The sequence below is a fragment of the Antechinus flavipes genome, chromosome 1 (genome assembly GCF_016432865.1).
Source record: "Antechinus flavipes isolate AdamAnt ecotype Samford, QLD, Australia chromosome 1, AdamAnt_v2, whole genome shotgun sequence".
Classification (NCBI taxonomy): Eukaryota; Metazoa; Chordata; class Mammalia; order Dasyuromorphia; family Dasyuridae; genus Antechinus; species Antechinus flavipes.
The window spans coordinates 577,381,804-577,399,340 of record NC_067398.1 but is presented as its reverse complement, the minus strand read 5'-3'; the positions used below and the strand labels follow the sequence as shown (position 1 = coordinate 577,399,340).

The 17,537-nt window shown below is 33.8% G+C and overlaps 1 protein-coding gene across 1 annotated transcript in view; it reads right to left on the bottom strand.

The window, feature by feature from the left end:
• The window catches only part of TMEM67 (transmembrane protein 67), a 109,216-nt gene extending 93,099 nt beyond the window's left edge, over positions 1–16,117 (bottom strand). The window contains exons 1-6 of the mRNA XM_051970849.1: positions 15,879–16,117; positions 10,615–10,700; positions 7,746–7,839; positions 5,028–5,127; positions 4,019–4,088; positions 3,842–3,916 (exon numbers count right to left, since the gene is read on the bottom strand). Coding sequence (XP_051826809.1) covers positions 3,842–3,916; positions 4,019–4,088; positions 5,028–5,127; positions 7,746–7,839; positions 10,615–10,700; positions 15,879–16,083 — 630 coding nt within the window. The 5' untranslated portion in view covers positions 16,084–16,117. The remainder of the gene's footprint in view (positions 1–3,841; positions 3,917–4,018; positions 4,089–5,027; positions 5,128–7,745; positions 7,840–10,614; positions 10,701–15,878) is intronic.
• Positions 16,118–17,537: the final 1,420 nt, after the last annotated feature.

Below are 17,537 nucleotides of genomic sequence, written 5' to 3'. Positions count from 1 at the left end.
AATAAATATGTATGGCTATTTAAAACAAATTCTTCCATTGAGCACATATGAGATGTAAAACTGTAAAAATTATCTGTGATCCCTTTGTAAAGTCGGGGCATGTCTCTTGAGTAAAGCAGAACAAAAAATAATAGCACTGCCAAAAAATGGCTATGTCCCAAGGTAACTCTTTAGTAGACTATAGAACAGTTTAAGAGGAAGATTAAATCCAGGTCCTGATGAGATATATAGACACATGAACTTGTAGAGAGGGAAGCCAAGAAAAAGCCAGATGGAACTAGAAGAATTAGAAAAGTAGCTCAGATAGCTGCCCAAAACCAAAAAGGACAGAACATGAAAGACTAATGAAGAACTGATATATAAATAAGGAAATGGTTAAAAAAAAAAAAACCAACTTTCTGAATCACAATTTATTTCATAATATTTTTGTGCAAATGCAAAAAGAAATGGGCTAATTCCTGAAAATCGAGGAGATACCTACTAATTAAGGAATGGCTGAACAAGTTATGTTATATGATTGAAATAGAATACTATTGTGCTATAAGAAATGAGCAGAATGCTTTCAGAAAAACCTGGAAAGACTTACATGAACTGACTAAAGTGAAATGAGCAGAACTAAGAGACTATTATTATACTATAACAGTAAAAGTAATACTATAAAATGATCAGCTATGAATGACTTGGCTATTCTCAGCAATACAAAGATCCTTCCTGAAATTGATCAAAAATAGTATCCATCATCAGAAAAAGAATTTATAAAATCTTAGTGCAGACTGAAGCATACTGGATTTTTTTTTTAATACTTTATTTGCCATAGGGGTTTTTTGTCTGTGTTTTCTTTCACAGCATAACCAACATGGAAAAAATGTTTTGCTCTGACTACACATGTAACCCTTATCAAATTGATTGCCTTCTCAATGAGGGGAGATAGGATGGAGGGTGTGAGAAAATTTAAAACTCAAAATTGTTTAACAAAAAATTAAAATTATTTTTACATGTAATTGAAAAAATAAAATATTAAAAACAAAAAATAAAAGGGAAAAGTCACTCTGGAAAATAGTTAAAGAGTTTAGTGAACCACAAATTGTAATATAAATCAGCAGTGTGATATGGTAGTCAAAAAAGTTAGAGCTACTTTATACCACATTAAGGGTGGCTTTGAATATAGAAATAAGAAAGTGAGATTTCATTATTTGATAAAAACTGCTGGGATAACTGGAAATTAGTATGGCAGAAATTAGGCAAGGACCCACACTTAACACCATATACCAAGATAAGATCAAAATGGGTCCATGACCTAGGCATAAAGAACGAGATTATAAATAAATTAGAGGAACATAGGATTGTTTATCTCTCAGACTTGTGGAGGAGAAAGAAATTTGTGACCAAAGATGAACTAGAGACCATTACCGATCACAAAATAGAAAATTTTGATTATATCAAATTAAAAAGCCTTTGTACAAACAGAAAGAATGCAAACAAGATTAGTAGGGAAGCAACAAACTGGGAAAACATCTTTACAATTAAAGGTTCTGATAAAGGCCTCATTTCCAAAATATATGGAGAACTGACTCAAATTTATAAAAAATCAAGCCATTCTCCAATTGATAAATGGTCAAAGGATATGAACAGACACTTTTCAGATGAAGAAATTGAAACTATTACCACTCACATGAAAGAGTGTTCCAAATCACTATTGATCAGAGAAATGCAAATTAAGACAACTCTGAGATATCACTACACACCTGTCAGATTGGCTAAGATGACAGGAAAAAATAATGATGAATGTTGGAGGGGATGCGGGAAAACGGGGACACTGATGCATTGTTGGTGGAGTTGTGAACGAATCCAGCCATTCTGGAGAGCAATCTGGAATTATGCCCAAAAAGTTATCAAACTGTGCATACCCTTTGATCCAGCAGTGTTTCTATTGGGCTTATACCCCAAAGAGATAATAAAAAAAGGGAAAGGGACCTGTATGTGCCAAAATGTTTGTAGCAGCCCTGTTTGTAGTGGCTAGAAACTGGAAAATGAATGGATGCCCATCAATTGGAGAATGGCTGGGTAAATTGTGGTATATGAATGTTATGGAATATTATTGCTCTGTAAGGAATGACCAGCAGGATGAATACAGAGAGGCTTGGAGAGACCTACATGGACTGATGCTAAGTGAGATGAGCAGAACCAGGAGATCATTATACACTTCGACAACGATATTGTATGAGGATGTATTCTGATGGAAGTGGATTTCTATGACAAAGAGACCTAACTGAGTTTCAATGGATAAATGATGGACAGAAACAGCTACACCCAAAGAAGGAATACTGGGAAATGAATGTGAACTATTTGCATTTTTGATTTTCTTCCCGAGTTATTTTTACCTTCTGAATCCAATTCTCCCTGTGCAGCGGGAGAACTGTTCGGTTCTGCAAATATGTATTGTATCTAGGATATACTGCAACATATTTAACATATATAGGACTGCTTGCCATCTTGGGGGGGGGGGGGGAGTGGAGGGAAAGAGGGGAAAAAAACGAAACATAAGCGAGTGCAAGGGATAATGTTGTAAAAAAATTATCCTGGCATGGATTCTGTCAATACAAAGTTATTATTACATAAAATAAAATTTTGAAATTAAAAAAAAAAAAGATTTATATACAAAAAAAAAAAAAAAAAAAAGAAATAAGAAAGTGATAATAGTGTTATACTCTTTCCTTGTCAGACCACATTTGGATTGAGCACTTCTCAACTATTCAGATATAGACCTCTCAGTTTACAAAGGATACTGATAAGCTGTATAGCATCAAGAGAAGCAGAGCCAGTATGCTGAAAGCTGACTACACAGATATTATCAGTTGAAGGAAGTGAAGGCATTAACTTAAAGAAAAGATGGGTCATGACAATTGTCTTGAAATACTTGAAGCTGTCATGCTGAAAAGGAACCAAAGTTTATTCTGCTTGGCAGAATAATGGAACAATGAACAATGAGCAGAAGTTGCAAAGAGGCAAATTAAGTCCTGATATAAGAAAACTTCCTAACAATAATAGCTATACAAAGTAAAATGAACTGCTCTGAGTGAAAAAGTGTTCCCCTCAAGGAGTCTTCAAGGAGAGAAGCCCATGTCTTTCCAGTGAAGAATGAGTTAACTAGATAACACCTGAAGTCTTTTCTAATTTTAAAATTCTGTGATTCTGAGATGTGGACTGTAACACTTCACTCAGAGTAGGATGAACACAGAAAATGCCTAATGATAGAAACAGAAGAATAAATGCAAACATTAAAAGATGATGAACTCCTGTTAACTATAAACTATAATGACCAGTCTTAGTTGCAGAGAATAGATAAGGTATACAGTGTTCCTCTTAGTGGAGAGATGGACATAGAATGTTCTACATGGTACTAAATAGTCATTGTTAAATAGGCTTTTAAAGGTATTTTTCTTTGTAACAAAGGACAGGATATTATATATTAAAAGATCATGATACAAAAAACAAGTAAGTTTTAAAAACTTTACAAAATAAATCTAAATTCACTAATTTCAAATCAAACACTTTAAGACAAAATTATATTTTAAATTTAGGCACATAAAAATAATACTAAGTGATCTGAATATATACAAATCTAAAGAAATAAAATAAAAATTAAAAACTGGAGATTTGAAAAAACAATCCAAAATTACAGGGATTCCAAACTATTTCATTCTAATGTTTCTTAGCTATTAAGTTTAGCTCTAAATTAACTTGAACATAGATACTGCTAAATTTGACCCTGATATAATTACCAATCAAATGGAAATTGAAGGAGTTTAATTACTTAAGAACAAAAAATTAAAACACTTACAAGCTGTCCATAACGCCAAGTTGTGACTGCTTGTGGAGGAAAACTCTCTTTGTTGCTGAAGCACAATCCACCTATCTTTATTAACAAATAATCAATTGAAAAATTCCAGTTAGCATACAGATATAAATTATTTGATAAAACTATGTATTTTGTTAATTACAATAATGTTTTCCTTACCAAAGTGGCATGTTCTGAACATGTACAGGACTTGGTTATATTGATGAATGTTGGTTCACATCTGACACACCTATGCAATAAAATTCACACAAAAAAATTTTAAAGCATATTTATGAATAATGCAAGTGTTTATTAAGAATTACTTCCTAAATTGCAAATTAGAATAAACCAGCTCAACTCAAAAAGTTATTATATCTTAAATAAAGCAATTTTGAAATTTTGATCAGAAACAAACATTCTTTTGAAAATTACATAGTGTTATGTGAGATAGTGTGGAATAGATAACAAATGTAAGTTAGATAAATCAAGCATTCAAATGATTTTAAAAAAATATTGATTAAAAAAAAAAAGATGAAATCTTATGAGTTTTTAGCTACTACTCTATTGCAGTTTTTGATGTTACTTGCCATAAAGCGAGAGTGCTTAATCTTTTTCGTATTATAAATCCCTGTGGTAGTCTGATGAAGGCTATGTATCCCTTCTCAGAATAATATTTTATTAAGAGTATAAAAAGAATTTCTGACAAAAAGCACATAGGAGTATCTGAATCTAAAAGGAAATTTCCTTTCAAATATACTTCCTTTTGAGACAGGCTTTTCAGTGCCCAAAATAAGTAGATATTGGCATCAAGAGACTGAGAAAAAAATTAGAAAGGTGAAGAATCAGGAGGCAGTTCAAGAAATTTGGTTGATCATAGTAAAAATAGGTTGTTATAAAAAAAAAAAGTGGATTGTTATGTAAGGAGGAATCCTTATCTCAAGCTTCTTACAGAGGAGAAGCTGGACCTAGGAACATGTACTTTTGCATCTTAAAAAAATGTCCAAGTAAGGCCAAAACCAAACAATAAAAATGACTCTTTTATATACTCAAAGGACTATTCTAAAGAGCAAATGAAGTATACACAAAAGAGCATTAAAAATGTAAAATCAATAAAAATGAAGGCAATTAGTACTCTCTATTTAGTCAAATTTATTTGGGAAACTCAAAAGTCCCCATCAATATAACTTACCTATTTCTAATTATATTTGATGCTGAGAAAGACTTCTCACTTCCATCACAAAGTATACAATGTGCTTCAGAAAGCAATTTTCCATTAGTATCTCGTTCCACTAAATAATTTAAAAACAAAATTAAGATGTAATATATAAACATGATTTATTTCCTTAAAAAAGTATTTTCTTTATTTAAAAAGCATAAAACCTATTTCAAATACTCTTTAATGAATAGGATTTTATATATACAGACTACATAGTTAACTAAAATATTTCTATTCTCACAAACGTATGCTGAAGTATTTCTTTAGGATCTCTTACATGTTAAATTTCTATTCGAATTCTTTAGAAATGTAAGTGTCAGGGGCAGCTAGGTAGTGCAGTGGATAGAGCACCAGCCCTGAAGTCAGGAGGACCTGAGTTCAAATCTGGTCTCAGATACTTAAGGCTTCCTATCTGTGTGAACCTGGGCAAGTCACTTAATCCTAACTGTCTCAGAAGAAAGAAAGAAAGAAAGAAAGAAATATAAGCATCAGACACACAAACAAAAATAAGTACAAAAGATTTTTTTCTACTTTTAAAAGTTTTCCCTAGGTCTTTACAACTCCCTGTAATAAGTAATACTGATAATAATAGATGAATGAGCAGATTGCAAATCTGAAATAAATTTCCTTCTCTTCTATTAGCTGATTGGTGTTTAAACATATCTATATTGTATGATACCTTGCTAAGAATATTCAACAATACTTAATTACAAATCATTGCCTTATCAAAAATGATTAACATTTGACCATTGAAAAATAATTGTTCCTAAATTTTTCTATAAGTTTAGTTATCCAACTACCACTTTTAAGCTCCCTCTTGATCTTCTAAAGTTGCACCCAAAGTCAATGGTCAATCCCTACCTAGGCAAATTTAAAATTCACTTACCATAATATTACCTCTGGCACTAGTCACTACTCTGACACTACCATCACCTTAGTGCACGCTCTTCTCACCTCACACCTCAATTACTGCAGTAGATTGCAGGGGGGGGTCTGTCTGCCTCACAACTCCTCAATTTTGGCCATCTTCCATTCAACTATCAAGGAGATCATAAAGTCTAACTCAATACTCTAGTAGCTACTTAACTTCAGGATAAAATATAAAATTTTATTCAGCATTTAAAGCAAAACTGCCCCACTCCCACCCCCATCCTACCACCTTGCCAGTTTTCTTATCATCTTTTCTTGTCATCTCTCTGTTGATTACCTCCAATTTAACTTCTTTATTTTATTTGTATCTAGTTATTTCATGTTGTCTTCCCCATTAGACTGATAGCTTCTCGAGAGCAGTGTGTTTTTTATTTTTCTTTGTATCCCCAGCACTTAGCACAGTGCCTGACACACAGCAAATATTTAACAAATATTTACTATGAAATGAAAAAAAATCAGACTAGATAATCTATAGAAATTCTCTCTCATATGTAAAATTCTATTAAAAAGAATGTCTTTTCTTGTCCTGAAATGGAGTATCAAATTGATAATACATACAAACACTAAAAATAAGTGCTAAAATGCTTCTGCTTATGTGCTTATTTTCAATGATAAGAGACAATAGCATTTATATAGTGTTTTAAGATTTTCAAGGTAAAGATTTTCTTTACACATCATTTTTTTAAATCTTCACAAGAAGACTATTAGGTTGGTATAGAAGTCCTTATTTTACAGGTAAGGAAAACTGAGATTAAAGAAAAGTAAATGACTGCTAAGAGGAGATTGAGGCAGAATTTGAACTCAGGTTGTCCTGACTCCAAATCCAGTGCTCTATTCACTACACCATGTAATGTCAGACTAAATTGTGGACATAAACTGGGCATGAGATGCCTGGTACTGTCTAATGCTACAGTGGGAATTGATTCTCCTCTTCTCTACCCATTTCTACCTATCTGATTTGCTAATCTCTAAAAACAACAATGATATTAAGTAGTTGTAACCCTGAAAAAATTTTTAGAACTAAATTAGTAGCCAAAGTGGTGCTTTGCTGAACTTTAAAATTTGTAAAATAAGAGTCAAGTGGAGTATGGCATGAATAGAGTATCACTGCCATAGCCAAATCTTGGCAGACCACCAGAGAGCAGAAAAGGCTTCTGTTTGTTTGATTGTTTTGTTTTGTTTTTAAGTAGTAGAAAATAATGTGACATGTTGATTCCTTTCTTTGAAAGACACCTATATTCTATCCTTACTCAGGCAGAATTTTAAGGAACCTCTGCTATATTGTAAAAAAAATTAATACACCTAGAACAGACTAAGTAATAATAATAGATAAAGTATTAATAAACTAATAGGCTATTTGACCGTTCTGGCCATTGCCTTGACTATCTTTAAATTAGACATGTCCTTTTCATTTGATTCATTTAGACTCATACAGGTCTGGTGTGCCTGATTATTTACCACAAAATTCTAGAATATGTTCAAAGCTATTGTTTGTGAATATTTAAGAAGAGAAGTAGTGATCATTGAAAGACAATATGGTTTCACCAATAGGTTGTGCCATATGAACTTAATGTAAGATGCTGTTTTGAGGAAAACTAGGAATTCTATGGGGAGAAGACAAAGCAATGATTTTATTCTACACAAAGGTGACCATCTATGCACAAATAAAGGAAAGAGAATATTGAATTTGATCAGCTTAACTATAAAAGAGAATTAAATGCATAATCATTAGTACTGCTTTATATAGAATCTATTCCTTACCTAAAATATGATCAGCAGGGCACTGGCATCTACCTTCTACAGTGAGACCAATGGGACAAGAAATACAATTCCAGCCATCTTCTGTAATTCCTTTCTAAGTAATAGAACACATTTTTTTGTTTTAGGTTTTTTTTTTTTTCAGAACACATTTTTAAAAAGTTTTTCCTGACAGTCTAACTTATAATATCTTTATCAATGTTTATTGCATTATATATAATTTCATCCATACCTATTTAGGTATATAGTTGAGGCATAAAATTAGAAAATGAATATGCAGGGAACATTTAAGTTATTAAGTGCTAGATAAATGAGTCTATAAACTTATGATGATTTTTTAAAATTTAGGTAATATCATACTCATGATTATGTCAAAGATTTTATAATAAAATAAAAGATAAATTTGAAATCCTATTTCATGCTTATGGAAACAAACAAAATCAAAATGCAACAGTGCAATCACTCGCTGGCTTTATTATTCTTTAAGTAAAAATAATATGTATTTTTAAAAAGTGATTCTAACTCAAATCCATTTTCTAGGTTCTTAAAAAAGCTTTCTTATAATGCTTTAAGAGTTGGACTAAAACTATGGAGAAGAAAGAGCCAGACTTAGGATTTCATTGGTGTAAGTGGCTCTCACTGAAAAAAAAATTCTTTGAGAAGTACATTACCTTAAGAGTATTCCTGAGGAAATAATGAGAAGGCTAATTTCAGAAAAGCTTGGAAACACTTACATGAACTAACGCTAAGTGAAGTGAGCAGAACCAAGAGAGAACATTGTTCACAGTAACAACAAAATTAAGTCATGATCAAGTATGAGCGACTTGGCTCTTTCCAAAAATGAGGTGATTCAAGGCAATTCCAATAGACTTGGGATGGGAAATACCATCCACATAAAGGGAGAGAACTATGAAGACTGAATATGGATACGTGGATTGAAGCATAGTATTTTCATCTTTTTGTTGTTTACTTGGTTTTTTTTCTTTTTCATGTTTTTTCTCTTTTCATATGATTTTTCTTGCACAACACGACAAATTATGGAAATATGTTTAAAAGAATTGCACATATTTAACTTATATCAGATTGCTTGCTGTCTTGGGGAAGAGAAAAATCTGAAACACAAAGTTTTACAAAAATAAATGTTGAAAATTATCTACACATGTATTTGGAAAAATAAAATGCCATTTTAAAAAAATCTCCTAAAGAACTGAAAAATTAAGTTATTTGCCCAGGTCATAGCCACATTTGAATTTATATCTTCCTGAATCCAAGTCCAGTATTCTATCCACTGCACCACCTACTTATCCTAAATAACTACAAAAAAAGTGTCAAAGACGGCCTGAACCAAAGTAATCCTGATACTGATGCTGCTCTTCTATCCTCTATGTAATGGTACCTTTCTTATTCTAAAATTAACATCTAAAATAAATCAAGCACTTGTAATATTGGTATCTAGTGATATTAAATAAACAATATATGCATAATTCCACTAAAACATGAGCTCTTGGAGAGTAGCAAGCCTTTCTTTATATCTTCATTGATAGCACAATGTTAAATGCTTAATAAGTAAATACTTAATAATTGCTTCCTGATTGGCTAATAACACAAACTGGGGCAAGGCAATTCAAAATTTTTTCATAAATGTTAGCACATTTCTAGGTCATACAGAATACTAAGGAAAACACCGTCACTTATCCTTTAAAAAGCATGGAGTTGTTCAATGGGAAAAGACGAGTAGGATGTTCTCAGACAAACCTCCATGAATTCAAGCAAAGTGAAATGTATTATGTACAAAGTAATAGCAATGTTGTAGGATGATTATCTGTGAAGAACTTTGCTATTCTCAGCAATATAATGATCCCAGACTACTCTGAAGGATTTATGATGAACAATGCTATCCATACTCAGAGAAAGATTGTGTCTGAATACAGATTGAAGCAATTTTTTAAAATTTTATTTTTCTTAAGTATTTTTCTAATGGAGGTGGAGATCTATGTTTTCTTTCACAACATGACTTTTATGGAAATGTTTTGTATAACTTCATTTGTGCTTTCTTAATGGGAGGTGGGAATGGGAAGGAAGGGAGAGAATTCAGAACTCAGCGTTTTAAAAGCAAATGTAAAAAACTGTTTCAATTGGGGAAAATAAAAATATTAAAAGCAAAAAAAAAGACATGGTAGCTTTTTTTTTTTTTTTTTTTAAAAAAAGGCTGGAACTCAGCTACAAATTCCTTATAAAGCTGTTTGACTATCATGAACTTTTCAGTGATTACTGAGAAAAAGAATTCTGGTATGACACCATTGCACATCAGTAGCTACTCATTGTTTTGTAATATTCAGCATAGTTTTCAATATCGATACAAATCGCCAATTTTTGAATAATTACAATAAAACGAAACACATTTAACACACATCAATTTAAACTTTATCAACAAAACCTAATAGTACCATGACTATTCAAGAAGATACTTCAGTTTCTTTCAATTACTCGTTTTTCTTTCAATGGCTCAAGTTTATTGCTTTGATTATATATTATGATACAATACTGCATAAGTAAAAGATATATATGTACATAGGAGATTAAATGGCTAAAACCATTCTGGTTAAAGAACATACTATCTGCATTCAGAACAAGAAAAAATGAAATCCAGTTATTTTAGCTGTTTGCTTAAATTCCAGTTGAAGCAAGAATTTAATGCCTAATACAGATTTCTATTTCAGTCATGCTTTGCACAAAATTTTAAATCTTTTAGTGTTCTATCAAAACTAATTCTGACAAAGTATCAATTCTATGAGAAAATAAATTTCACAAATTAAAAGATATTTAAAAGTAGCATTTTCTTGCATTAAAGTTATGAAAAATTATTCCATACCATATTCTCTGGGCACTTTTCACAAACAATAGGTCCACCATTATTAGAAACCATCCTAAATCCAGGAAGACATATGCATGAAACCCCTAAAACAAAACAGAAATAACCATAAATTTTTTTACAATACTTGAAACAAAATTAAAAGTCCATAATAGAGATGTTAATATTAATAAAATAATTGCAATCAATCAATAAACTATCATAGCAAATTTTTATTTACATCTTATGGGGATCTCAGAAAAAGGCTCAGAGAGATTAGGTGACTCGCCTTATAAATCTATACTATATCACTTTAAATGAGCCCTTTTAAAACTATTTTACTTACATTACCTCCAGGTTGTGATACCAGGAGATGGTATCTGGAAGAAAACTGGGCTTTGACATGATTCTATGATATTTCATCTAGATGAAGGCATACATATTGATGACAAAACAAGGCAGAAAAGTTAAACATACTGGATAAAAGTGTAAGGATGTGGGGGCATCTAAATAGATAAAGTACCATTCCTGGAGTCAGGAGGACTTGAATTCAAATCTGGACCCAGACACTTAACACTTCCTAGCTGTGTGACCCTGAACAAGTCATTTAACCCCAATGTTCTTGCCCCCCCCAAAAGAGAGAGAGAGAGAGAGAAAGAGAGAGAGAGAGAGAGAGAGAGAGAAAGAGAGAGAGGCTGTAAAATGATCTCAGTAAGTCAGAGTAATATCATCTAATAAGATGAAATGTAATAGGGGCAAAGGCACAGCTATACTCTAGTATCTAAAAGAATGTTTGTATATGTAATAAGATGGAAGGAAGGTGACAAACAATTAGGGAGAAGTAATTTGTGTGAAAAAAAAAGACTGTAGTTTTATTGCATTAAAATCACACAGAGGCAAGTGTCACACGACAGGCCAAAAAACTCAACATCTTTAGCTTTCTTGAGAGGTACAATGTCCCAAATATCTTACTTACTATGCTCTGTCCTGTGGTAATTAGTCATAATAATTGGCTCTGGAGACACTAGTTTCACCTGAGGGGTAAGGAGGGGGTAGATGACTTTTTAAAGAATGTTGGAAGTGAAAAGGAGGAGGTTTGGAATGCTTTTTAAAAGGAAGAAGAAATTTTTAGACTGGCAAGGACATGTTTATAAGAGGGTAAAGAGTAAAATTCCCTAGGCATGAAAGGCAAGAAGACAATGAAGACACATGAGGCATTTCCACTCATCAAAGTGACAAAAATAATAAAAACATAAAAATGGACATTGTTGAAGGTCATGTGGGAAGCTAGGCCCAATAATGTGCTATTGGTGAAACTATGAACTACAATTTGGAACTCTGCCCACAAAATCAATAAACTGTGCCTATTCTTTGATCTAGTGAAAAAACTCCTAGAGGTAGATTCCAAAGAAGTATAAGAGACAGGAACAGACTCAGATTATGCAAAGTAAGGAGAGGAAGTTTTGAAACTGTTACAGAGAATGCTCCTTTAGATAACAATAGAGGTTGAATATGTACAGTTCTACTAAACAGCATTAATGCTTCTAAACAGATTTTCATATTTTTCATGCTGAGCAAGAAAAATCAGATCAAAAGAAAAAAACAAGCAAACAACAACAAAAGAAAAGGTGAAAATTCTATGCTTTGATTTATCGCCATAGTCTATTGGAATTGCCTTGAATCATCTCATTGTTGAAAAGAACCAAGTCCCTCCAGTTGATCATCATTAAATCTTGTTGTTACTACGGACAATATTTTCTTGGTTCTGTTCACTTCACTTAGCATTAGTCCATGTATGTCTTCCAGGCTTTTCTGAAATCAGCTGAACATGTATCTTTCCATTTCATGGCTGCAGACACTGTCTGCAGTGATTTTTGAGCCCAATTATTATAAAATATGATACTGTTTCTATTTCTGCTTCCTCTATTTATCAGGAAATGATGGGACTTTTTGCCAAGAACTTAGTTTTTTGATGTTAAGCTTCAAGTTAGTTTTTATACTTTCCTCTTTCACATTCATCAAGAGGCTTCTTAATTCTTCCTCACTTTCTGCCATTAGAGAAGTATCACTTACATGTCTGAGATTGTTTATATTTTCCCCAGCTATCCTAACTCCAATCTTTGATTCATCTAGTCTGGCACTTCACATGTTAATAATAATAATGTGACAATATGCAACCTTGTCCTATTTCTTTTCCAATCTTAAACCAATTAGTTGTTCCATGTGTGCCAGGCTTTTTACCCTGAATACAAGCTTCTTAGGAGACAAGTAAGATGATTTGGTACTCCCATCTCTTTCAGGATTTGTCTCATTTTGTTATGATCCACATAGTCAAAGGCTTTAGTGTAGTCAAACAAAGCAGAAGTATATATATTTTTGGAACTTATTTGCTTTCTCCATAATCCTTTGAAAACTAGCCTGCTCTTCTGACAACTCTCAGCTTACAAACTATTAAAGCCTAGTTTATATACTCTTAAGTATAAACTTGCAGGCATGTGAAATTAGCACAATTGTTCAGTAATTTCAGCATTCATTAACATTGCCCTTCTTTAGAATTGAGACTTAAACCAATCTGTTTTAAACCAGAGGCCCCCACTATGTTTTTTAAAATCTGTTGGTATATTGAATGCAACACTTTAACAACATCATCTTTTAGGGTTTTAAATAGTTCAGCTGGAATTACATTCATCTCCATTAGTCTTATAATTAACAGTGCTTTCTAAGGCCTACTTGATTTCATTCTCCAGAATATACAGCTCTACATCAGTAACCATACCATCAAAATTATCTATAATGTTAAGATCTTTTTTGTATAGTTCTTTTATGTATTCTTGCCATCTTTTCTTAATCTTTTCTGCTTTCTTTAAATACCTATCATTTTTGCCTTTTATCATGATCATTTCTACGTGAATATTTCCCTTGATATTTCTAATTTTCTCAAAAAGATCTCTTTCCTACTCTATTGGTTTCTTTTACTTCTTTGCATAGTCCTTTTAAGAAAACCTTATCTCTCTTTGCTTTTATACAGAATTCTGCATTCAATTGGGTATGTCACTTTTTCTTTTCCTTTTCCTTTCCTTCTTTCCTCAACCATTTGTAAAACCTCATTAAATAGCCATTTTCTTTTCTTGCTCTTCTTTTTCTTTGGAATACCTTTTGATGCTGCTTCCTATATATTATTTCCAACTTCTGTCTATACTTCTTCAGGCACTCTATCTACCAGATCTAATTCCTTGAATCTATTCATTACCTCTACTACTTCATATCCACAAGGGAAATTATTTAGGTCAGACCTAAATTAAGTGTAATGGTTTCCCTAATTTCTTCAACTTTCTTAAATCTGAATTTTAGAATTAGGAATAACTGAATGTTGGAATTAGCAACACCTAAATTCAAATATAACCTCTTGGGCAAGTCATTAACTTGCTTATCTCTGTTTCCTCATGTTTAAAATGGGAATGAGAATAGCACCTATCTCCCAGGGTTACTATGAGAATCAAATGAGATAATACTGTAAAGCAATTAACACAGTGCCTGAAACATAGTGCTATATAAATGTTAATTATTTTGTAATATAATACAATTAATATACTAGCATATTAATTATATTATTTTTAATAGTATTATTATTATCTGATTTCCACTTCTGTGCTTCCATTCTGCCACTATCACTTTAAATCCACTTTGGGCAAATTAAACTGAGTATCTAAGTCTCCTCTAAAAAAATGAGTATCCTATCAGCCAAATTACTGTACATTAAAGCTATAGTAATATGTATAGACATACATACATATACATATGTATGTATATACCTGCAACTAATCTCAGGGCTGTCCTATAGTAATCTATTGTGTTAAGAAAACAGTATGGCTTAATTAAAAAGTAAGATAAAACTGAGACAGAGAAAACACATTGGATCCAGTTCAAGAGTCTTCCATCACATGTGACCTTGGATACATTGCTCTGTCCCTTAAGTCAATTTCCTAATTTCCTAATCCTGTTAACTCTAAATCTATCATTTTATGGTAGTCCAGTACTTACAAGAGAATATAAAAATCTTTTATCAATTAAGTTACCTAGCATTTATTTTGTGCCAGGCCTTACACTTAGTACTAAAAGCTGAAAGCAATTATGTACACACAAAATCTATACAATGTAAATGGGAAATAGTCTCAGAGGTTAAGGGGAGAAGGGAATTCCAACTTGTTTATTGTAGAAGGTGGGATTAGTGCTGACTCTTGGAGAAAATTAAGGAAAACAAAGGGTTTAGATAATTAATTAGAGACTTCCAGGCATAAAATACATGCACAGCGGGTACAAAAAAATGCAAAACCAATCAAACAAACAAACAAACAACAACAAAAAACAAGGACTCAGGAGGTGGAGTGTTCTAGCCATAAAGATGCTCTTTGCAGGTTGATACTGAGATACAAAATATCTGTAGTAGTTAAAACAAATTGTTACCAGGATGACTCTAGTGTTCTTGATATTGATGTCACTATTTCTGTATAGGAACATGTGTAGCCACAGTTCTGGAGACTGCTGATTTTGACCTTGCCATGTGAAGATCAGGGAAGCTTGGACAGAGGGTCAAGGAAATATGGGTTCAAATTAGCCTCAGATACTAGCTATTGTGATCCTGGGCAAATCACTTTATACTATTTGCCCTAGTTTTCCCATCTGTAAAACGAGCAGGAGAAGGAAATGGCGAAGCTCCAGTATCTTTGCCAAGAAAATCCCTAGTGGGGTCACTCTGAGTCGGACACTCCACACTCCACAACAATGTGGAGATCAAATGCCAACATGCCCAGGAGTCAGAAAAACTATTTCTCCAATTGCCATTTTCACTTTTTAAGAGAATCTTAAATTGTTTAGATTTTTTTATTTTTAATATTCTCACAGTACAAGTGGCTTTCTGGTCCCTGCAGACTGAGGGTGTGGATTTCACTGTGCTTAGGGGAGGCAGGTGAATTGATGCCCCGGATGGAGCAGAAAGCAAGAGTAGACTGCTCGCTCTCCTCTTTCTTTGTCTCTCTCTGTCTCTCTCTCTCTGTCTCTTTCTCTCTCTCCTCGCTTCCCTTTATCCCTCCACTCCCGCCCAATCCCTTACCCCTTTAATCCAGTGCAAATTAACCCACACGAATACCAGACAAAATAAGTCAGAAGAAGCAATTCTCATTCCCTCTATTAAGTTTATGTTTCTGAACCTCCAAACTTGCTCCAGCAGCAGGAGGGGTTGGAGGGTAGGCCCGGGCTCCGGCTCTCCGGAGACTCCACGCTCTCACCTCGGGAGTCCCGAGTCTGGTTCGCTCCGCACGGGGTACAGGACAGGGAAGAAACATCGAAGTACTGGTTGTGGTCGCACGTCTCCGGCCGCCGGAAGGGCAGCGAGAAACTCTGGGTCCCCGAGAACCCCGGGAGCAGCAAGGCCACGAGCACAGTTAAGGCCGCCGGGGTACCTGGCCTCCACAGAGCCCGGTCAACAGCCATCACGGCCTGCGGCCCACGCTCAGCCGTCGCTATGGTACTGATAACCAGGGCCGCAGCCTTTTGGGCCCATCATGCCCTGCGGCCAAGTCGCCCAGCTGATTGGACCGCTCCGCGACGCGCCCTCTAGTCCTCCGCCCACCCAGCGGTTTTTTAAAGTAAAGAGTGAGGCGGGAAAGAATGAAGCGATTGGCTTTGGATGCGGTTGCTAGGTTACCAAAAATGGTCAGGGAGCTCGCGTATCTTGCCCTCCGAAAGGGATCCTTCCCTCGAAGTTTGAAGCTGTGTGCCCAAGTTGGGTCAGTCATTTTTTAGTTCTCTACCTTCGAAAGCTCTCCTTCAGTTGTTTATCTCCAATTCATATAGCGTGTTCGTACGTTTTTGTTTAAGTGTTGTCTCCCTCTTTAGACTGTGAGCTACGGGAGAGCAAGGAACTTTTGCCTTTGTATCAGCACGTATCACTGCATATAGTTGGCATTTAAAAAATTAAGCTCCCCTCTTAGTCCCAGGGACTTAGCTTGTGTTAACTGCATAAAATTTTATGTATTTGTGTATTTTGCTCTACTTGGCCTTAGTAGCAGAGTTAAAGCAATTGCCTGGATCTAGAATGTCTCGAAAATTGGTGTTCAGGGACATGGTACAATAACAAGCTTTATTGTTATAACAGGGAAGAAGGAGACAAACAAAACACATACAAAACAACAGAAATTTGTCCCCCAGGCAAAACTCTCATGTCAGCCAAATACTTAAGAGACATGATAGCAAGGGAAAACACTTAAAGTTGGCATTTGGGTGGCAAAATTTTATTCCCTAAATATGATCTTGGTTGAGAACAAGTAATTGGTGCCAGATATGGGAAGAAGTATTCCTAATCAAACCCTGATGTGGGGGGTATCTAGGCATCCTTTATCAATACCAGGCTTGAAGAACCTCTGGGGGAAATTTCTTTACCCATAAAATGATGGGGAGGGTCTACCATTAATTAAGGTGGCAATAAACAAATAATTCAAGGCTCCCGGAAGTAGATCAAGAGTTCATCCCATGAAAAATCTGTAAGGTCTATTTATCTCAACCAAAATTAACAGTGGAAAAATACAATTGTCTGTTTTGCCTATATATTTCTATTCACTATAGGACCACTTAACCTAGGCAAATCCATATTTAAATTTTATTATATTATGACTTCAAATTATAATCAAATAATATAACACTTATAATTATTACATATTTAAGAAAACATGATTCATGCTTGTTTAGCTATAAAGGCACTATTGGGGAGAAAAAAAAGATTCTAGTTCTCTACTAGATCCCCAAAGAATCGGGTTTAAATTCTTTCTCTGAAATTTATTGTGAGCTAGACCAAATCAATTAACCTCTCTGGGAATCATCCATAAAATTAGGGGTGTTAACTAAGTGACTTAGTTCATTCTTATCCTAAATCTGTCAAATAGTTCAAC